We start from the raw sequence: 23,054 nt of genomic DNA, 5'->3' as shown, positions 1-23,054 counted from the left end.
AAAACTCTTTTTGAATGGATTTTTTTTTTAATGTTGTAACACTTCTGTCAAAAAGAATGGTTTTAGAAAAAACAACAACAACAACTACAAGTGATTGCTTCTCTGTAGCTTATACATTCCACAATGTAGAAAGCCCATGTCTGAAATCTACAAAGTATATCTGAGGTCCAGTTTTCCAAACAACTGAAGCTAAGTATAATCTTAAGAATTTGATATTTTCTTTTTTGATTATGCCAATCTGATAAACATGTGCTATGAATCTGGTGAGATGTAGAAAAAGTGCTCTGGCCTTTGAGCTGTCTAATCACATGTTAATCCAACATCTGAGGTAAATAAACATTTTCATTATACTGTATGGTGATTTTTTTTTAAAATCTACATACAGTTTTCAAAAGAAGTAATTATTCCGGTTAAACTCCTTTTTGGTTGATAGTTCAAAGAGGACATAAAGAATGTATAATATGTTTAAAGAAAACAGCCATCGAAGCAAACACTGTCATTCTTCATGAGTCATCAGACATTCTTAACCTTTTAACTTGGTATCTGATATGTGAAATGACAGGTTGTGTGCACTTGAAAGTAACCTGACCAGGAAGATTTGTGTTCTTTATATAGCCTTCTGGATTACAGAATAACTGAAATAAAAATGCAACAATAACAAGAATAAAAATGATGACAGTAATAATGATAGCTAACATTTATATAGTGTTTATTGTATAGTATTTAAGTGAATTAACTCACTTAATTCAGAATAACCTATGAAATAGGTTCCATTGTTCCTCTTTATACTGATAAGAAATTGAGTCACAGAGAAAGTAAGTAACCAGCAAGAGGTCACTCCCTGGTAAGTAGCAGAACCATGATTTAAATCCAGGGAGTTTGGCATTGTAGACCATAGTCTTAACCCTTAAGCATGATACTCTTATGCTGCCTCAGAGGTAAAGGAAAGTTGATAAATGCCTGGTGGAGTAGAAATGTGACCAAGAGTGTGTGAAGGCAAAGCAGATACTACCCTCCAGCCTAGAAGGAAAAACCTTCTTGACTAGAGTATCCTAACCTAATTCTGAAATCACACAATAAAGAGAGCAAAAAGAAGAAAATGCCAAGTACATGTGAACAGGGTATCACAACATGCTGAAAGACCAGTGACTTACATATTAAGAGAGAGATTACATAGTTTTTTTAAAAAATGAAGCTAGAGTTCCCTGGAAAATATGTGTAGAAGCTAGTTAGTGCTGAGATGGAAAAAATAAAACTTGAGTCTTTCCATATCATAACACAAATGTCTTAAAACAGCTTAGACTAAAACTGTGATTGCTAGCTCTGGTTTTGTTAAACCCTAGGAGTAGCACAGAACTTTTTTCATACTGTTTTTATAAATTAAAGCTATTGTAATAGTTTTTTGAGATAGAAATGATAAAACTTGAGAGAGTAGAAAGTCTAGAAAAACTGGGTAAACCAGAAAACACATTCCATAGGAGTCAAGAGAAATTCTCATTGTTCAGTCGCTTGGTCATGTCCACCTCTTTGGGACCCCATGGACTACAGCACACCAGGCTTCCCTGTCCTTCACTGTCTCCCAGAGTTTGCTCAAATTCATGTCCATTGAGTCAGTGATGCCATCCAACCATCTTGTCCTCTGTCATCCAAGATGGTTGGATGGCATCACGGGAGCCTCAGTTTTCTCATCTAAAAATCAGATTTCCTGCTGGCTCTTAACTTCATCACAGATATGCATAGGATAAAGTAAAAGTAGTTTGAGTTGTTTGGTTGCTCAGTCATGTCCAACTCTTTGTGACCCCATAGACTGTAGCCCACCAGACTCCTCTGTCCATGAAATTGTCCAGGCAAGAACACTGGAGTAGGTTGCCATTTATTCCTTTAGGGGATCTTCCCGATCCAGGGATTGAACCCACGTCTCCTACTTCTGCATTGGCAGGCTAGTTCTTTACGACTGCACCATCTGGCAAGTAAAGTATTGGATAATTTAAGTTGGGTAGTTACTGCTACTTTCAAGTCTTTAAAAGTAGAATTTTCATGAAACAGTTTCTTCACATGTCTGCAGTGAAATATCAATCTAGATATACTAGTTTCATAGTTCATTACTTGATTTTAGGTAATGGTATTTTGAATTAATCATCTTATTTTTGTCAGTTTATGTGTCTGACTATAAAATGAGAGGTAATGAGCAGTCTAGGGAATTAGAAACAGATGTAGGATTGTTTCTGATATTTTAAGTAACTTTGCAGTCATCATCTGGCAGTGATGTTTATGTAATTTTCTTCTACTTTTTTAATGGGTGTTTCTTTTTTTTTCTGAGGCAACATTGAGGGCTCTGAAAAAGGATTTGAGTTTGAATCCAATTTGATGAAATGGTATAGAATAATGTAGTCATAGAATGAAATACTATCAAACATTAAAACTGATTTTATAGTAGAATAGTTGGAAAATGTTCACAACTAAGTAAGTGAAAATTCGTAGAATATTATGTATCTAATTTTTTTAAGTAGATAAGTCTGGAAAGTTATATATACTAAAATGTTAATAGTTGTAGTTCTTCTTAGGAAGTGGATTAAGAGCAGGGTTTTCTTGTTTTTAGTTCTATGGATTTTACATAAAACCTGTATTATTTCTGTAATGGGGGAACAAAAACTGGAAGGGTCAAAGGAAGTATACCAGGCCCTCCCTGGTGGAGTGGTCCAGTGGTTAAGACTCTGAGCTTCCACTACAGGGGGCATGGGTTTGATCCCTGGTTAGAGAACTTTTAAGATCCCACAAGCCATGTGGCATGGCCCAAAAAAGAAGGTGTACCTATTATAGCAGTGGCATCTTTGAGTAGTGGCAGTTTGGTCGATATTTCTTTGTTGTTGTTGTTGTTTTTTCTTAATGTTCTATATTGAGATTATTTGTTACTTTTATGATTAAAAACTCAATAGGCTTTAATTGGTTGAGTCAACTTTGCATTTTTTAAAAATCTGTTTAATTTTAATTGAAGGATAATTGCTTTACAGAATTTTGTTGTTTTCTGTCAAACCTCAACGAGAATCAGCCATAGGTATACGTATATCCCCTCCCTTTTGAACCTTCCTCCCATCTCCCTCCCCATTCCACCCCACTAAGTTGATACAGAACCCCTGTTTGAGTTTCCTGAGACATATAGCAAATTCCCATTGGCTATCTATTTTACATATGGTAATGTAAGTTTCCATGTTACACTCTCCGTAATTTTGCATTTTTAAAAACTATTTTCATAGTTGTATCTTATCTTAAAATTAATGTGTACTCATTGTATATATGACTGAACAGTTCTATTCCTAAATATTTGCCCAAGATGGATGAAAATTATTATCACACAATTGCATTTGCATGTTTTAAAAAAATGTGTACTCATTGTAAAAAAATCAGGGGATTTTTCCCTCCCCTGTTCTATCATCTTAGTTCTTGAAAGTCATATTTTATTATGTGAAAACTTGTTACAGTGCTGCTGCTGCTAAGTCGTTTCAGTCGTGTCCGACTCTATGAGACCCCGTAGATGGCAGCCCACCAGGCTCCCCCGTCCCTGGGATTCTCCAGGCAAGAACACTGGAGTGGGTTGCCATTGCCTTCTCCAATGCATGAAAGTGAAAAGTGAAAGTGAAGTTGCTCAGTCGTGTCCGACTCTTAGTGACCCCTTGGACTGCAGCCTACCAGGCTCCTCTGTCCATAGGATTTTCTAGGCAAGAGTACTGGAGTGGGGTGTCATTGCCTTCTCCTTGTGACAGTAAACACCCTGAATTACAGTTCTAACTAAAATGAAAATCAGAGTGCTGTGTTGCATTTTATATAGAAAAATTGTAGAATAGGAAAACATTGTTTTAGCCTCAGGTTGTTTTAAAATCTGAATGAAATTTTATTTCCCACAGATGGTTGCTAAAGGCTTTTTCCTAGTTCAGACAAAGGAGGTGTCAATGAAAGCCGAAGATGCTCAAAGGGTTTTTCATGAAAAAGCACCTGACTTCCTTCCTCTTTTGAACAAAGGTACCTTCTGTATGATTGGTATATTTTTTGTGGCTATTCTCTTAAACTGCTGTTTTGACTTACTCTTGCCTTTAGTATTTCTCTTAAATTGTCTTCTCTTTGTCATTTGTTTTATGTTTTTTCCTGTTACCATTCAGAAATGTCAAAATTTCACATCATTCAAAATGCTATATATAATTAACTAGACATTAGTGAAGTGAAAAGTGAAAGTGTTAGTCTCTCAGACATGTCTCTTTTTGACCCCATGGACTGTAGCCTGCCAGGCTCCTCTGTCCATGGAATTCTCCAGGCAAGAATACTGGAATGGGTTGCCATTCCCTTCTCCAGTGATCTTCCCTACCCAAGGATCAAACCTGGGTCTTCCACATTGCAGACAGATTCTTTACCATCTAAGCCACCAGGGAAGTCCCAAAGACAGATGGAAGGGACCTCATACGTGTGAAGCACATGCTTTACCACTGATCTGCAACCCACCCTGCAACTAGACATTAGGCATTAGGATTTTTCCCTCCCCTTTTCTATCATCTTAGTTCTTGAAAGTCATATTTTATTATTATGTATTTTATCATGTTTAATTATTATTTTATTATTGTTGTATTATTATACTATAGTGAGTGATCATTTCCTTCTCCCTGCCAGTTATAAAGCACTCGATAAGGATTCTTTCTGCCTTCAGTGAGTGTGCTTTGACCATACTGGAAAAGAAATAAGAAATATAAATCAAAGGGCATGCCATTCTGTGTACTTAACATGATTGATTATGTTTCTATGCATAATTAGAATTGTTTTCCCCAGTGGGCAAATGCCACCAGTAAATTTCAGATGCTGGAAATATGTCTACAAACAGAGGAACTAGAGTTCATATGTACTCCTGAAGTGTTGCTGTTTGTCTCCATGTATTTGAAGGTGTCCTGATTCTAGAAAACAGAGTTCATCAGTCAGAGCAGGGATATTGTTTGCTGAAGGCTCATCAGGCTTTTCTTGACTGGCCTGAGCAAAATATGTAATAATACATAATGATGATTGGATATACCCTGGAAAGGGGGCACATCCGTATTCATATGCTCTTTATGTATAAATAAGTTGTAATAAACTGCAAAAAGCTATAGAAAAATATTGGAGGATTGTTAGGGTAATCTTAATAACTAATGCTGGGTGTGATTCAGCCCTTAAGTATTAATACAGTATATTTTATATACTTTTGTGACTCCTCTGGTAGTACCATAGACTGTCTCTAACCAGTGTATGAATCTATCCCAGATTATATATAGGAAATTATGACCTGGCTCCTTTGATGCAGCCTTATTGATACAGGAGCATTCTGATGGAACCTTGAAAATAAATCTTTAAACCCTTAGCAGCTTTCAGAAAATTGAATCAAATAATAAGTGTAATAGACATCTTAAAGTGTGAGGATTAGGAATGAAGTGGGCATATGAATAGACCTAAATTAATGATTTATATGCTCGTGTAATGTTAGTGAAGTGGTTTCATAGAATTGCTCTAACCCAACCATAGTATGTGTTTTTAAGTCACATAACATTCCACATGGAAGAAGTGTTCTGTTCCTGCAAAAAGTAGAACTCAAACTAATGGACAGATGTTTTAAGAATTCCAGCAAATAAATATATAAACAGCTTTTAAAATCAGAGATGTCCATAGGAAATAGTCAGAGACCAATGAGGCCATGTCAAAAGGTCACAGGTGTCGGTTTAAAGGAATCTCAAGGAATTTCCACTGGTCAAATTTGGGACAATTTGAGCATCAAAAGCATAATGAAGTAGGGAGTGTGGGTTCAATCCCTGTTTAGGAAACTAAGATCCCACATGTCATGTGATGTGCCCCCCCCCAAAAAAAAACGCCCACAATAATGAAAGAAATTGATTTAACAACAACAGAAATTCATGCATCCATAGTGGTAATAAAAAAGAGGAGAGAGGAAATTGGCACTGGAACCATGGACCAGCATACCCAGTCAGCTTGGAATCTACCTAACTGTATGGTCTACATGAATATCATGAATGACTGCTAGATATTCCCATGATCCAGAAGCTTCTTATGTATGTGTTAGTCACTCAGTCGTGTACAACTCTTTGTGACCCCATGGACTGTAACCCACCAGGCTCCTCTGTCCATGGAATTCTCCAGGCAAGAACACTGGAGTGGGTTGCCATTCCCTTCTCCAGGGGATCTTTCCAAGTCAGGGATTGAACCTGGGTTTCCTGCATTGTGGGCAGATTCTTTACCATCTGAGCCACCAGGGACGCACTCTTCCATTAGCTTGAAATGACCAGTTCTCCAGGACCCCAAATGGTCTCACAGTAATAATCAGTTTCTCATCTAGGTAATCACAAACAAATCATCTGTTTAAAATTTGTTTTTATAATCTGAGGAATATCTCTATAAAATTCATCAGCCCATGCTTTTTATCTAATTTGAAAAATCAATAGTATTTAATATATTCAGTTAATAAATGTGTATTAAGCACCTGGAGAAGGGAATGGCAACTCCAGTACTCTTGCCTGGAAAATTTCCTGGACAGAGGAGCCTGGCGGGTCACCCATGGGGTCGCAAAGAGTCAGACACGACTGAGCGAATAACACATACACACACACACACACACACACACACACACACACACACACAGAGACACACACACACACACACACACAAGCATCAAACAAAAGGGTGGGCAGGGAGAGAGGGAATAGGGAAAGCTCTTCTGCTCTTTACAGAATACTGTGGGCTAATAAACATAGAATGATAGACTTCAGAAATCACTATTTTCCAAACCCTGATGCAATAATTAATTCAAAGGTTATCAATGAATGCTAAAATTATTGGGGTAAAAGTTGATGAGAAGTAGGATACACACATTCTAATTCAAATGGGAACTGTACCTTTACATCAGGGTACTTAGCATCAGTGATGGCAGAGCAACCTGGCATTGTATTTCCCCTGATGTGATGGCAATAATATACATTATCTGTGAAGTATTCTTGCCAAAAATATTTTACCTGAATCTAATTGAGCCCAGACTTACCTTCTAGTTTATAAGGAATAAAGGAAATCTGGAGACATGTTAAATGACACCATGAGGGAACAATGGGACAAATCAAAAATGGAAGACATTTTACAAGGTAACTTGCGAGGACTCTGCAGACAACATCCTTGGAAATAAACAAGGGGGGAACTGTTCTGGATTAAACAAAACCTAACAACTAATGAAAGGAATGAACCTTAATTGGATTTTGAATTAGGGTGGGGTGAACTCTAAAGTTGTTAAAGTCATTTTGGGGACAACTGGGGAATTTTGAAGATGATATTATGGAATTATTGCTGTAGCCTTAAGTATGATAATAGTATTGTGGTCATTTATATAGGAGATGCATGCTGAAGTGTTATGATATCTACTATTTTCAAATGGTTCAGCAATGCAAAGTGTGTGTTTGTGCATGTCTCTGTGCATGTGTGTGTATGTGTATAGTGTGTGGCAAAGCAAATGTGGCTAAATGTTAGCATTTGATGGGTATAGGTGAAGAGCAAGGGCTTCCCAGGTGGTGCTAGTGATAAAGAACCTGCCTGCCAGTGCAGGAGATGTAAGAGACGTGAGTTCTACCCCTGTGTCAGGAAGATGCCCTGGAGGAGGGCATGGCAACCCACTCTAGTATTCTTGCCTTGAGAATCCCATGGCCAGAGGAGCCTGGTAGGCTATAGTCCATAGGGTTGCAAAGAGTTGGACACGACTGAAGCGACTTAACATGCATGCAAGTGAAGAGCAAATGGATGTTTGTCATTCTTCCAACTTTTCTATAATATCTGAAATTTTTCAAAATAAAAGTTGGGCAAAAATTTTAAGCTGCCCAGTAGTGCATTGATTTATATGGAATAATGAACAGGCTGTCCGTGGAGATATTCCTGTAGGTGTTGGAGGCATTGGGTCTTTATGTAAAAGTGGCCATCAGTCATTCTAAGGAGAGTTTCTCAACCTCACCACTATTTGATATTTTAGATAATTCTTTGCTGTGATGGGTTGTCCTGTACATTATAGGATGTTTAGCAACATCCTTGGCTGCTACTGACTAGATGCCAGTAGCACACTACCCCAATTATGGCAACCAAAAGTGTTTCCAGACATTGCCAAATGCCCCTTCAGGGGCTAAATTGCCCCCAGTTGCAAACCACTGTTCTGAGAGGGGAGGGGAGTGGACTTACCCTTTGGAAATTTTGCTTTTATTTCAAATAGTTTTTATTTTAGAGTCTCTAAATTTTCATCATCAGTTAAAGTAGTCACAATTATTTCCTTTCAATTAATGAAGCTATTTGACAGCTTAATGAGAGAATTCATTGTGTTTTTCATCCTGAGAATATTTCGAATCTGACTGATTCTCAGAACTGCATGGGGTACTATTAAAGATTTACATTTCCAACTCCCACTTCAGGACTTGATTCAAATATCTCTGAAATACTCCCTTGGCATCTGCATTTTACAAAGTTCCCTGTATGGTTCTGATGCTTAGTCAGATTTGGGTTCCTTTGTTTTAAAGGATCATTCATTCATTTATTCAGCAAACATAGATGAGATATGAGAAGTAGTAAAGGAAGAATCAGATAATATAGGGCCATGTGAGCCACTGTAGAGACTTTGGCTTCTAGTTTGACTGAGATGAGAATCTACTAGACATTTCTATTTTTTTTAATAAACTCTATATTGGAATAATTTTAGACTTTCAGAAAAGTTACAAAGGTAGTACAGAGAGTTTACTACTTACCTTCCTCTTATGTTAACATAAGCATGGTACCTTTGTCAAAACTTTACATTGGTAAAATACTCTTTATTCAAGCTATAAACCTTGTTCAAATTTCACCGGATTTTTTTTTTTTCACTTATGTCCTTTTTCTGTTCCAGAATTTAATTCAACATCCCACATTGCATTTAGTCATCATATCTCCTAATCTCTTCTAATCTATAACAGTTCCTTAGTCTTTCCTTGTTTTTCATAACTTTGAAATATTTGAACAGTACTAGTAAATTATTTTGTAGAATGTCCCTCAATTTGTGTGTGTCTTGGTGTTTTCTCTGGTTATACTGGGGTTTTGAGTTTTGGAGGAGAGGTGAAGTGCCTTTCTTATCACATCACATCACATCACATCACACCACACCATAGGGCACGTGATAGCAACATAACTTAATGCTGGTGATGTTGCCCTTAGTGATTTGGTTCAGGTGGTATCTGCCAGGTTTCTTAAACACTGTAAAGTTCCTTTTTTCCCCTTTCTATACTCTTTGGAAGTTCTTTCTATGTTTTTTGGAAGTTGGATCTCTAAGACAAGTCTACACTCAAGAAGAAGGAATTAAGCATCACCTCCTAGAGAGAGGAGCGTCTACATACATTATTTGGAATTCTGTACAAAAGATTTGTCCCTTCTCTCCCATTTATTTATTCAGTCATATATGTCTGTCAGTAGGGACTCATAGATACGTATTTTATTCTTTGGGTTATAGTCCAATACTATTAAATTGTTCCAATTTTACTCTTTGGGAGCTCTTTTAGGTTAATTCCTCTGTCTCTTTGACATGCCTTTTTTTTTTCCTATTTCTGGCTTTATTGTGTTGGCTAGGTCTTGTTGTATAAACTAGTGAGAAGAAGACATCTCTGCCATGTTCCTGATCTCAGGATAAAAGTGTTCAGTCTCACCATTAAGAATGATGTTAGTTACAATTTTTTTTCAAATATACCTTTTTTTAGACTGAGGGAGTTTCATTATATTCCTGGTTTGTTAAGTTTTTATCACACATGGATATTGAATTTCGTTAAATTCTTTTTCTGCATTTATTGAGATGACCATATTTTTTTAAATTATTGAGTCATTTAATCTGGTCAGTGACTTTTGTTAATTTTTAATGTCATACCAGCCTTATATTACTGAGATGTATGCCCTTAATCATGATGTTTTATTCCTTTCATATATTGCTGGATCCAATTTGCTAATTGAGAATTTTTACATCTTTGTTCATGAAGCATACTGTGTCTGTGGTTTTCTTTTCTTGTAGTATCTTTGTCTGGCTTTGATATTAGGGTAATGCTGGCCTCATAAAATGAGTTGAGCAGTATCCTTCCTCTTCTGTTATCTTGGAGAGATTATAGAGAACTAGTATCATTTTTTTCCTTAAATGTCTGGTTGAATTTGCCAGCAAAACCATCTGGGCCTGAAGACTTGAGGGGAAGATTTCTAGCTATCAGTTCAGTTCAGTTCAGTCACTCAGTCGTGTCCGACTCTTTGTGACCCCATGAATCACAGCACGCCAGGCCTCCCTGTCCAACACAAACTCCCGGAGTTTACTGAAACTCATGTCCATCGAGTCGGTGATTTAAATTATTTATATATTACTATATATAAATAATTTAAATCACCGACTTACATATAGAGATCAAGATGTATTTTTCATCTTGGGTGATTTTTGATAGTTTTTGTCTTTTGGAGAATCATTTCATCTGAGCTATCAAATTTATAGGTGTAGAATTTATAGTATTTCCTTATTCTTATTAATGTATGCAGAATCAGTAGTGATGTCCTTCTTATACTCCTATTGGTGATTTGAGGCTTCTCCCTCTCACATTGGCCTTGATAGAGTTTATCACTTTCATTGATAATTTCAAAGAAAGAACTCTGTTTTATTGATTTTCTCTATTTCTCTTTTAAGTTTCATTGGTTCCTTCTCTAATACATATTTACTTTTTATTTGCTTTAGGTTTTATTTGCTCTTCTTTCTCTAGTTTCTTGAGGTTTTAGTTTGCATTACTGGTTTTGTCTTTTCTAATAGAGTAATTCTCATTATTCACAGTAAATATGTTCTATAAATTTGCTGTGAACATTGAAATCAGTGAGTACTGAACTGCTACTCCTAGGAGAAATGTAGGGCTAGGTTCCTGCAAGTCTCTGGTCACAGCATTTCTTTCAACCAATCAGTATAACCTTGTTGTATGTGTATTTCTGTTTAAAGCCCTCATTTAGTATATTTTTTTGATTCATTAACATTTGAACTCACAGCCAACAGCACTATAACTTGTACCTGAATGAAGCTTCTCTACTATTAACAGATATTTTCTCTGTAAGGCACATCACAGATTTCCTAAGCTTAAGAACATGACTTGGTCACTACATTTAAAGGCCATTTTAAATACGAATATTACCAACAAAACATATAAAAATGCGGTACTAAATGGACTACTGCGAAAAAGCCACTTGTTTACAGAATGAATGCTTAAACAAGAAGGCAGAGCATCACTTTGTTCTAATTTACCTTGGAGCATGGATGTGAGGCAGCTCATATTTTTTGCCACTTTGTATACGTCCATGAATGACCATGAAAAAAGTGCAAGTATTGATATTAGGTAAAATATTTTACCTGTTTGGTAAAATAAATTTTACCAAGTAAGCAATTAGCAAATAAGGCAGCTGCAAATAATGAAGATTGACTGTATATGTATTTTGTGTTAGAAATTTTCCTTTAAGTGCTACTGTAGCTGCATCCTGCCAATTTTGATATGATTTATTTTCATTTAACTCAGGGTTTGGCAAAGTATGGCCTACTGTATATTTCGTAAATGAAGTTTTATCAGAACACAACCACACTTGTTTATTTATTATGTTTTGCTGCTGTATCTCTGCTACAGAAATGATTAGTTGTGGCAAACATTGTATTTAGACCCTAAGCCTAAAATGTTTCCCATCTGGCCTTTACAGAAAGTGTGTGCTGATCCCTGATGTAGTAGTTTCCCTTGAGACTTTCCATTTGATCCATGGATTATTTAGTAGTATAACGTTTATTTTCTCAACATTTGAGAGATTGTCCAGATATGTTTCTATTATTGATTTCTAGATTAATGCTCTTATGGTCTTAAAATACACATTGTATGGTTTCTATTTTCTTTAAAAAGTTAAGGTTCTTCCTAGTCTGTGTGTATGTGAGAAGAATGTATAATCTGCTTTCATTTAATGAAATGTTCTGTAAATGTCCACTAGATTGGTTTGATTGATGGTGCTATTCAGGTCATCTGTATCCTTACTGATTTCTGCTTATTTGTTCTATAAATTAAAGAGAGAACAGTGTCAAAGTCTTCAACTATAATTGTGCGCTTGTCTATTTCTTTTTTCAAATCCTATCAGATTTTGCCTTATGAATTTTGAAACTCTGTTTTTAGGTACATACACATCTAGAATTACATCTTCTTAAAGATGTAATTTATCATTATGTAATGTCCCTCTTTGTCTCTGATAATCTTCCTTGTCCTGAATCTGCTTCGTCTGAATTACAACTACTGCAGTTTTGTTTGGTTATTAGTGTTTCATCATATATTTTTATCCATTTTCTTTTAACTTATCAAAATCTGTGTATCTAAAATGAATTTTTTTTAGACAGTGTATAGTTTGTTCTTGCTTTTCAGTCCAATCTGACAGTCTCTGTCTTTTAACTGCTGCGTTGGCACCATTCATATTGAAAGAGATTGTTATAGCTGGATCAACATCTATCATCTTGCTAGCTGCTTTCTGTTCCATTTGTTCTTTGTTTTTTGTTAACTCTTTTTCTGTTTAATTGGGTTTTTTTAATAAAATAACTTTTAATTTTACCTCCCCTATTGACTAATTTATTTATACTTCTATTCCTAACTCTTCTTTAATGGTCACCTTTGGTTTTACAGTATACATATCTAAATAATTTCTCCAGTATCCTTGGGCTTCCCTTGTGGCTCAGTTGAAGGAATCCACCTGCAATCAGGGAGACCTGGGTTTGATCCCTGGGTTGAGAAGATCCTTTGGAGAAGGGAAAGGCTACCCACCCCAGTATTCTGGCCTGGAGAATTCCATGGACTGTATAGTCCATGGGGTCGCAAAGAGTCGGACACGACTGAGTGACTTTCACTTTCACTTTATAATAGTATTATACCACATTGCTTGTAGTTTATAAGGACCTAATAACATCATATTCTCAAATCTTCCTTCCTATCCTTGTGTCATTGCTATATGTTTTACTATTATGTATGCTACAAACACCTAATGCATTGTTCACATTATTAAACTGTCAGTTATTTTTTTCTTGTTCTCAAAGATTTTAATAGACATTCAAGAACACATTTTATTTATCAGAAGTTATCCCTCTACAAGAGTTGTCTGCTGTTAATCCCCTAACCACAGAAACGCTTCTGGGCATCTAATATCTTTTCAGCAGAAATAAGAAATAAGGTTGCAAGATTATTGTAGTCACTCAGGAGAGAAATATTGTCCAGTAAGACCATTGTCGTGGGAAGAGGTGGAGAGAAGGGAACAAATTCTAGATATGCTTTGATCATTTGTACATAATATCACATATAAAGGCCTTATTTCTGTGACTTATATACACTACTAATCAGCAAAGAGAATCCAAAAGTCCAAGAAAAAGAAGCAATGGATATGAAGTATTCACAGTACAAATAAGTAAGTGAGGAACTCAACACCCTTCATTATTAGAGAAATGTAAAATAAAAGGAATATGTAAAATATCCCTCAGTGGAAAAAATGGAGGTACTTGCAAGTGTGATCTCAGTGTTGAATAACTATACTCTTTATTTCATTTTTTTAAGTTTTTAAAAATATTTATTTATTTTTGGCTGCACTAAGTCTTTGTTGCTACACAAGGGCTTTCTCCAGTTTTGGCGAGTGAGGGCTACTCTCTAGTTGCAGTGTCAGGACTTCTCATTGCAGGGGTTTCTCTTGTTGCAGAGCACATATGCTAGGCAAGTGGGCTCAATTGCCTTGCAACATGTGGAATCTTCCCGGACCAGGGATCAAACCAGTGTCCTTTGCACGGTTGCAAGGCAGATTCTTAACCACTGAACCACCAGGGAAGCCATTTATTTAAGTTTTAAAGAAAGCTTATTGGGCTTCCCTGCTGGCTCAGAGGTTAAAGCGTCTGCCTGCAATGCGGGAGACCTGGGTTTGATCCCTGGGTCGGGAACATCCCCTGGAGAAGGAAATGGCAACCCACTCCAGTATTCTTGCCTGGAGAATCCCATGGACAGAAGAGCCTGGTAGGCTACAGTCCATGGGGTCACAAAGAGTCGGACACAACTGAGCGACTTCACTAATTCACTAATGGAAGAAAAAGTTAGTTTTTATTTTTCTTTTTTATATTCATCCTACTGTTTTAAACTTTTTACCATCGTTATTTCTAAATACTTTCATTTACCATTTGTTTGTTTCTCGTGTCATTTATGCTGGGTTTATTTTCTTCTTTTTTGATAATACAAGCTTCAACACAAGTATAATGAGAGTTCTGGACAAGCCTTATTCACAATCTTAGAGATGAAGTAGCATTGTTTCCTCCATTTCTTCTTCTTCTTACTCCTCTTCTCTTCTTTTCTCCTTTTCCCCCTTACTGTTCCTCCTTCTCCACAGTTGCCAGCATTTCCTACTGGTTTTCTCTATTTTGTTCCTCTTCTTTCTTTTCTACTGCCCTTCTCTTCCCTCCCTTCTCCCTGAATTATGCATTATTTCTCTTTCAAAGATTCTTACATGACTTCAAGAGAGCTTCTCAATAAAAGAGGGAATCAGTGTGATATATGAACTATTTTTCTCAAAGACTGTTAGTCAAATATTCTTTTTTAACTTTGGAAAAAATTCTTTAACAGTTATCGTGCACTCCTAACTATAATCTTTCTTTATAAAAAATGAAATTAACAATTTGTAGTAAGCTCTCTGTATATCTTTTCTGAAATAATTTTCAAATTATTGAAATAAATGTAAAATGTCATTTTCAGAATCCTTTTTAGAATGTGTTTCTCTAAGTAGAGAGAGACAAATTGAGTCCCCTGATGATCTTGGCATTCTGCCTTGAGACAATTGCAGACTTAAGTTTCAAGAAAAGTGATACCAGGAAAACTTGATGGTATCCTTCAATTGAAAGGAATAAGATCAGTTTCTCTGGTTGTAGGCAAATGGGTTTTATAGGAAATAACAGTGAGGAGCAGCATTACAAATAAATAACTCTAAGTTTCTGCTTAGAGTTCTGTCTTGATTCTGTTGTTGAATATTAAGCTATGCATGTGTATGGTAAAACCAAGTTTCTTCTGCAGCTCTTCTTTTTCATGTTCACTGTCCTCAAGTTTTTCTGCAGTTCTTTTTCATGTTCATTGTCCTCAGGTTCTTTCTGCAGTTCTTCTTTTTCACATTCACTGTCCTTCTGTGGTACAAATTGATCCATATTTGTGAGAATTGGAACCTTAAGTTCAATAAGGGACTTCCATGGTGGCCCAGTGGCCAAGATTCCACACTCCCAATGTAGGGGGCCTGGGTTTGATCCCTGGGCAGGGAATGAGATCTACATGCCACAATTTAGAGTTCACATGCTGCAAGTAAGACCCAGAGCAGCCAAGTAAATAAATAAAAATTTTAAGTGTCAACTAGAAAAATATATCCACAACCTAAATGTTAAGAGTTGTGTTTTATTTGGGTGGAAAGTTTAAGGACTTCAAGCCTGAGAGACAGCGTCTCAGGTAATCCTGAGACAACTGCTCCCTAAACTGTCCATTATTTTTAGAACAATTAAAAATAAGAAAAATATAGACATATTTTACTGGAGGTTTTAGAGCATAGGAATGCCATGGTCCCTTTAAAATGTAGCTTTTATCATTTTGGTTACTCTAAGAGAAAAACGGAGAGACCAGCTGGGAGGCTGTTGCTGTAATCTAACTGAAACGTGATAATGGCTTGTTCCAAGGTCATGTTAAATAACACAGAGTTCATTAGATAGGATATCCAGAAATCATTTTTGTTTACTTCAGAGTCTCACATTTTTTTCATGACAGTTCAAATATTTAGATTTAAAGCTACTACAAGCTATTTGATAAGACAGTCACATTAAAACACTAAAAACATGACCAGTGATCTACTTGACCTCATAATTCAGTTTGAAATAATCACTTGAAGTAATCACTTTGAAGTCATTGTAGTCCTTGTCATTAGATGACTAGAGATGACTAGAACTGCTTAAAAACGACATTGTTGGTGGTGTAGTTTTTTTTTTAAATCTAGGATAATGCACACACGTTAATCAAAATTGATACACTTGTCCGCCTTTTTGGTTGATGTTTCTTTGTTGGCAGATTAAGTCACTTATCAGAGGTTCTTAATGTTCTATTCAAAGGATAGCAACCAAGTTACATGCTTGGGTAATTCTACCAAAACTGTATTTCTGAATTCTAGATGTTATTGTCTTTGTAGAATGCGGAAACTTTTAGTAATAACTGTCTGACTTTTTATATATGTGTGTGTGTGTGTATGTATATATATATATATCTTTTAGTGATCCTGAATAAAAGCATATTCCATTCTACCTTAATTAAAACTTTCCATTCTCTGCAAAACTGGAAACCCTACATTATCAACTTTTTCTTTTTAGTTCAATATTTATTCAGTTTAAAATGCTTTTTTAAACTTTTTTTTGCAAATTTCTGTATGTACTATCTCTACTCTAAAGTATCTTCCAATGACTCCATGTGTACCCATACCCTAGTTTTATCAACTTTTTGCCATACTTTTAAAAATAATCTGTATTCTTTTCTGCTGAAGTATTTTAATCAAGTTTTGATATGTCTTGTCATTTCATCCCTAAATATTTCAGTGTTTGTCTTAAACAAAATGAAGTTAAAAATGAATGTTTTCTTTTAAAATAAATATATAATTTATATACTACACAAATGTTCTCCTAAATGGTCTGTATTATCACATCCAACATGATTAACAATTTCTTAATATCTACTGACTAGTCCATATTCAAATTTCCCTAATTGTCTAAAAACATTCTTTATGTATTTTTACAATTAATTTGATCCAGATCTAAAATTTGCCTCCTCACTCACTGGATGTGGTTGTTTTGTATCTTATATCACTCTTAATCAGAAACAGGTGTTCCCCATCCCCTGTTTGTTTCATGCCTTTGTCTTGTAAAAGAAACCTGGTCAGTTGTCCCATAGTATGAATGGGTTTGTTTAATTTGTCCTTCTGTAGTTCTTGTGGATTAGAAGTTAAATCAAAGCCTTGTTTACACTTAGGTTTAAGGAGTATTTTTGGGGGCGGGGGGATGAAGAGCAAAAATATTTCACAGGTTGTACTCTCTTCTGTAATGAGAAGGCACATAATGTTTGATTGTTGTACTTGTAGTGATGCTAAGATTCTTAGGCTCAGGTGGTGACAATCTTTTTATTGTAGCTTCCTGTCAGTCTTCCCTGTGGGATGCTAAAGCCAGTGATGATTGTTGCCTGATCCAGGTATTTTATTAACAGTTTCAGAATGATCATTTTCTAATTGTGTCACTACCTCTGCATTTATTAATGGATATTAACAGAACTTCTCGTACACTGAGCTATTTGACTAACTTGAAATATGCATCATATCAGAAATGCAGAGTAAATAAAGGAAAAATCATTAAACATCAATAAAAAAGTTGGTGCCCTAGCAACCTTCAATGGTGTCCAATGAATTTTGTGTCTTTTTTGAATGTTATTATGAGCTCATGACTTTATGTATTCAGTATGTTCTAATAAATTGCCATCACTATTCCTTATGATCTCACTATGTATCATCTTTGGCCATTAGTAGCCTCTTCAAGCTGGCTCCTATATCCTTTTGATAAAACCCTATTGGTCTTTGATAGCCTGATTGTTTTTTGGCTCAACAAGATATTCCAGGTTGATCTTACTCATTTCTTGCCTCAGACATAGACTCATCCATTTTTTTGTCCTGAGAAAATATTCCTCAGTTATCTTCGTTACTCAGCATCTATCTTGATCTACATACTGTGATGCTGTCAAAACTCACCCTTAAACTTGTTCACTCTATCTAATTGTATAGTTGACTGTGACATAGCCTGCCTTTTCTGTATTTGTTGTCTGTTTTAAATCACAAGCCCTTTTCTCTCCTTCTTGTGCCTTGTTCTGAGGCACATGTCTACATTCATCTTAGTATTTCATTCCTTAATACTTCATTATTCTCCCTTGTTCCATATTATTTAATAGATTTATGTCTTTTTTTCAAGAAATTTGTAATTTCCTGGAGGTCAGAACTTCTACATTACTGGGAGATAAAGAGCAAATCTATTAGGAATATAACTGAAAAAAATTTAATTGAATTGAAAGGCTTGTTTTGTTTGGCTCACTTATGGCCATGTTTGCCAACAACTTGACACCAGTAGTGCCAGTGCTACATTTAAATCCAAGCCCAAACTGAATCACTAATCTTTACACCAGAATTTCAAGTACAGGTGGTTTAAAAGTAATCAAATTAAGTATGGAAAAGGAGGCACAAATGTTCTATCCAGAGAATTAAAAAATAAAAACTTGTTTTTTGGTTCTAGAATATAGTTTTATGGTACATTCAAGAAAACACTTTCAGATGATCATGACTTTTGGTACCTGGCCTCAATTCCTACTTGGCTTAGCTTCATTATCGGTGGCCCAAAACTTGGCTGTAAGTAGGAAAGTTGGAAGAAAGACTGGCTGCCTGGCAAAATGACTTGAATAGCTTTTGATCTTATTTGTCATTTTATCAGCTATTTTTTGTACTGCTAAATGAGCAGACTTTTTATGGTTTTCATAAAAGAATGAAAACCAGAAAAGCCAGACTATTTACAACACTTAAAAATGTGACACTAGACCTGTTGTGGCACTGAAGCTACTTGTCATGTGATGAGACTCTATGATAATTTGTTTTATGATTAGAGTAAGAAGTAGCTGAAGTGACGTGTCCTATCTGTTTACTCTCTTTTCTCTTACCCCCAAAGAAAAGGCTGTAGATTCTTCAAGGAAGAATAAAAAGATTAATTTGAGAATAGATTTGTGTTCATGATAAGACATTTCCTGGGTTTGCTTATAGGTCCTGTTATTGCCTTGGAGTTCAATGGAGATGGCGCTGTAGAAGGATGTCAACTTATTGTCAACGAGACATTCAGGGGGACCAAGGTACAAAATACTATTGACTATATTTCAATCAAACCTTTCATTTCCTTCTCTTTTCATTACAATTAAATAGTACTTTTAGCACATCATGATTTTTAGAACTTTTGGTAAACAATTGGGAACTAAGCTTTGGTTTTTCCTTACCAGACTGAAATTTTAATAGCTTAAAATTTACAAAATAAGTGTCTACATGTTAAAAATCTCAATCATACATGTTTCTAAAGTCAAATGTCTCACCAAATGTCTCTCCAAGTTCTTCCTTTTTTAAAAATAGAGATATGTTGGGACTTCCCTGGTGGTCCAATGGTTAAGAATCTGTGCTCCCAGTGTAGGCAGCATAGGTTTCATCCCTGGTCAGGGAACTAAGACCTCACAAGCCGCACAGTGTGGCAAATAAATAAAAATAGTGATATGCTGAAAATGTTACATTTCTCAGATTGTATACTTTAAATGGACAAGCCTATTGCCCAGTGTTCACTTTTATTTGCTTCAGTAATACTTCATCAAAACTTGAGCTTTATCTAGAAATCATTACATGTAGGTGTTTTCTAGATGTGATTGATGAGTCTAAAAATTTCAAATTTTAACTTAATATAGCTTAGAAACCAAACATATAAGAGGATTAAATGAGTATATGTAATTTTTTTAAATAAATATCTGAGAGGAAACGTTTGGTTTTGTAGTCTGATTTAGCTTATGGGCCTAATTTAAAGTACTTTGTCTTTTGTCTCATTTGATCATTGCAACAAGTACTAAGGGAGAGGGCAAATATAATCAGATTGAATAGAAAAGGAAACAGAAAATGTTTATATGATTTGGAGCATTTAGATCTGAATGAGTTAAAGATTATCTAATCCAACTTTCTCATTTTACAGATGTGGAAATGGAGCCCAGAGAGGTTGATTAAATTGTCAGCGTCATTCAACTAGTTATGATAAAGATAAATGAAACTCAGGTCTCCTCTGATTTCTGGCAGACATTTATAAAAGCTGTTTTTGAAGGGTTCTATTGAGTACTGCTTTGTTGATGTTTGGAAAATAGTTAATTTAAAATTAGTAAAGTATCTTTAGCAGCTTTGAAAAAAATAATCTCAAGTTTTGCTTCTTGGTCTATTGAGATTCTTATCAGAAAATAGAAGAAATTAAGAGTTCTTTACCTAAATCTCTTTATTCAGTAGCTTTCATAATATTGGTTTACATATTTTAAAAACTGAAATTCCAAGAGCAGTAAAATACAACCAAAGTATTATAAAGCAAAGACTTTAATTATATCATAAATGCTTTTAAAAGAACTCCATTTACATCATAGCTAATTGAAACTATACTGCATGAGTTCTACAGAAAATCCAGATTAAATATTAAATGATGTACTTGAATTTCTTTTAAATAGCAAGCTTTTGACTGTTTTGTGGAGGATGTGGGCTTTGGAATTTGGGGATTACTAATATGTTATTTTTTCTATTACATTTAACGTAGATATTTGTATCAGAAAGCAAGGAGACAGCACCTGGAGATGTAGACAGCTTCTACAATTTTGCTGATATACAGATGGGAATATGAAGTGCAATGCGGAACCAAGGACTTTGTACTAAGCCCTTTTCAATTTGTGTGTTAGCAATGGCTTTTTTTTAAAACTGATGCTAAAATTGTTAAAGTCATTTTTAAAATAAATCGTTGAATACTGCATCATTTATGTGAGGTTTGGAAAGAGTTCGTTTTAAATTAAGTAGTTTTAATCAGCTTAAAAACCATTTAACCCAGTTCAGTGAGCTTGTAGGTTTTCTCTGCATATGATACTGTTATTAGAAAACGGAAGTGACTAGCAGTTCATTATTTTAATCCCAATTAAATGTTCTTTCAAATCTCTAATTTACACTTTACTCAGTACTCTATAATACTTATTTGAGAATATTTTCCATTTTCTTTTTTAATTTAGAAGGATTCTTTACTAGCTGACCAGTTAAAATGAACCTGTGTACATTTTTCATGTATACATATCCAGTTAAATATTTGCTTCCTAGTTCCATAATATGGAAAATGAGATTTTATATACAGAGTTGACTTAATACTTTGTAAATTGAATTTTTTAATTAATGAGGTACTTGATAACCAGTTTTGCAAGTAACTCATGTTGGTATAACTGTTTAAAGACTAGATGACTCTCCTGCTTCCTGGTAGGAAAAGGTATATGGAATACTTAAACTATAGAAGCCCAATCACCAGCAGTTCACAAAGGTGATTACTGTTTTATCAACTCTTATGAGCTATTTAGAATTAAAACAAAACCTTGCAGCATTTTTAGGTAAGAAATACTTAAGCATCTTGATAAGCTATGCGGATTGTTAAGAAGCTAGATAAATTTCTGTCAATCAATGTTCAAGTCTAATAAAGATTATTTTGGTTGCTTTAAAGCATTATTTTCCAAATCAACTTGAACGTAATAATTTACCAGGGGGCAGGATTTGTTTAAAAATCCACATTCTTGGACCAGTCCTTGGGTGCATTGATTCAGTGCCCAGGGAAAACTAACTTAAGAGGGTTGTTGTAACGGAAAGTAATCAGAAGATTTTGATAGGTTGATCTTGTGAGAAGGGACTGAACCTGCCATCTACATCACATGCTGTGTGCTTAATAACTTGGTCGTGTCTGACTCTTGCAACCCCATAGACTATAGCCTGCCAGGTTCCTCCATCCGTGGGATTTCCCAAGCAAGGATACTGGAGTGGGTTGCCATTTCCTTCTCCATACAGAGTAGCTAATTGGAAGTTAGCTTTCATAGGTCTATTTTTAAATTTAATTCTATTTTGATAAAACTAAGACTGAAAAAAAATCACTTGTAAAAATTCCTCTTACTACTGTTACTAGCAATTTATTTTCATGTTTAAACTCTTTGCAGATATTTTCAGATTCATTTACAACTACTGTATTGTATGTCCAATATTCAGAAATAATACATTAAAAGACTTTTCACTTTAAACTAATAAATAATGTTGACCACCTACCCTGTGCTTCACCTTATATTAGCATCATATCATTTCAGTCTTTTTACAAGAGCATTCTATACTATATAACCTCTCATTAAAATCAAAATGATTTTATAAGATGCAAAAAAAAATCAGTGATGGGTTTAATATAATTTGATCATAATTTACAAATGAGCTTTGCCAAATAGTGGTCAGAGGGCATTAATTTTTCTCATAGGTAAGTTAAATTGAGCATATTCTTTCTAATCTTAATTATATTATTAAATCTCATTATTCACAGTTTTAAAAATCATAATACTTTTTGTCTTCCAAAAATGTTACAATGTTATGCAGTACTGTAGACTGAGTTCTTTATCTATGGTATTTTAGCAAAAACTCAGGAATATTACGTATAAGGGAGATGTTAATTTAAAAGTTTCCACTAAATTTAGTGTCTATTAACCAAAGCCTAAAATTTTATACTCTTCAGTTAGGTAAGAGCTTTACCCAAATTTAATTTGTCTTTTAGGACAGTTCTTGCTTCTGAATGTTTGAAAAGATTTTTAAAAATAAGTAGTGCTATGATTGTTGTTTCTATCACTTTAAACCTTGATTATAATTAGTATTATACATTTTATTTCTGAATAGCTTTTGAAGTCATGCAAATGTATTAGCATTGAAAACTTAGTAATTTTATTAAGTTATAGATGTTTAGACATTATATTAGCTTATTTCTCGTGTGTCAATAGTACTGCTTTTTACTTCTATATATTTATGTCTAGCTTTTGTATGTAATTTATCTAGTGTTTATAAAGTGTGATTTGTAATAAATATTGTCAAAATGAAAATGATTTAACACTAGTTTTTGAAGAGCACTTCTATAGTATAAATTTATTCATATGTGTACCAAAATTTGATCATGACACAACTTTTTTAATGATAAAAGTAAAATACAGTGGTCTAATCTGTCTTATATTAATGAGAAATGAACTGTATGCCATATTGTGTGTACAAAGTTCTCTGGAGGAATGCAGAGGAAGTATAAAACCTATTTTAATCTGAGGAATTTCCAGTATCATGTT

At 34.8% G+C, this 23,054-nt stretch overlaps 1 protein-coding gene across 1 annotated transcript in view; it reads left to right on the top strand.

The window, feature by feature from the left end:
- The window catches only part of RP2 (RP2 activator of ARL3 GTPase), a 53,412-nt gene extending 30,585 nt beyond the window's left edge, over nucleotides 1-22,827 (top strand). Inside the window, exons 3-5 of the mRNA XM_065916387.1 lie at nucleotides 3,903-4,017; nucleotides 18,928-19,013; nucleotides 20,486-22,827. Of these exons, the coding sequence (XP_065772459.1) occupies nucleotides 3,903-4,017; nucleotides 18,928-19,013; nucleotides 20,486-20,569 (285 nt within the window). The 3' untranslated portion in view covers nucleotides 20,570-22,827. The remainder of the gene's footprint in view (nucleotides 1-3,902; nucleotides 4,018-18,927; nucleotides 19,014-20,485) is intronic.
- The last annotated feature ends 227 nt before the right edge of the window (nucleotides 22,828-23,054 follow it).

The sequence above is a fragment of the Muntiacus reevesi genome, chromosome X (assembly GCF_963930625.1).
Source record: "Muntiacus reevesi chromosome X, mMunRee1.1, whole genome shotgun sequence".
Classification (NCBI taxonomy): Eukaryota; Metazoa; Chordata; class Mammalia; order Artiodactyla; family Cervidae; genus Muntiacus; species Muntiacus reevesi.
Note: the sequence above shows the minus strand (reverse complement) of the source record. Positions and strands in the feature narration are given on the sequence as shown.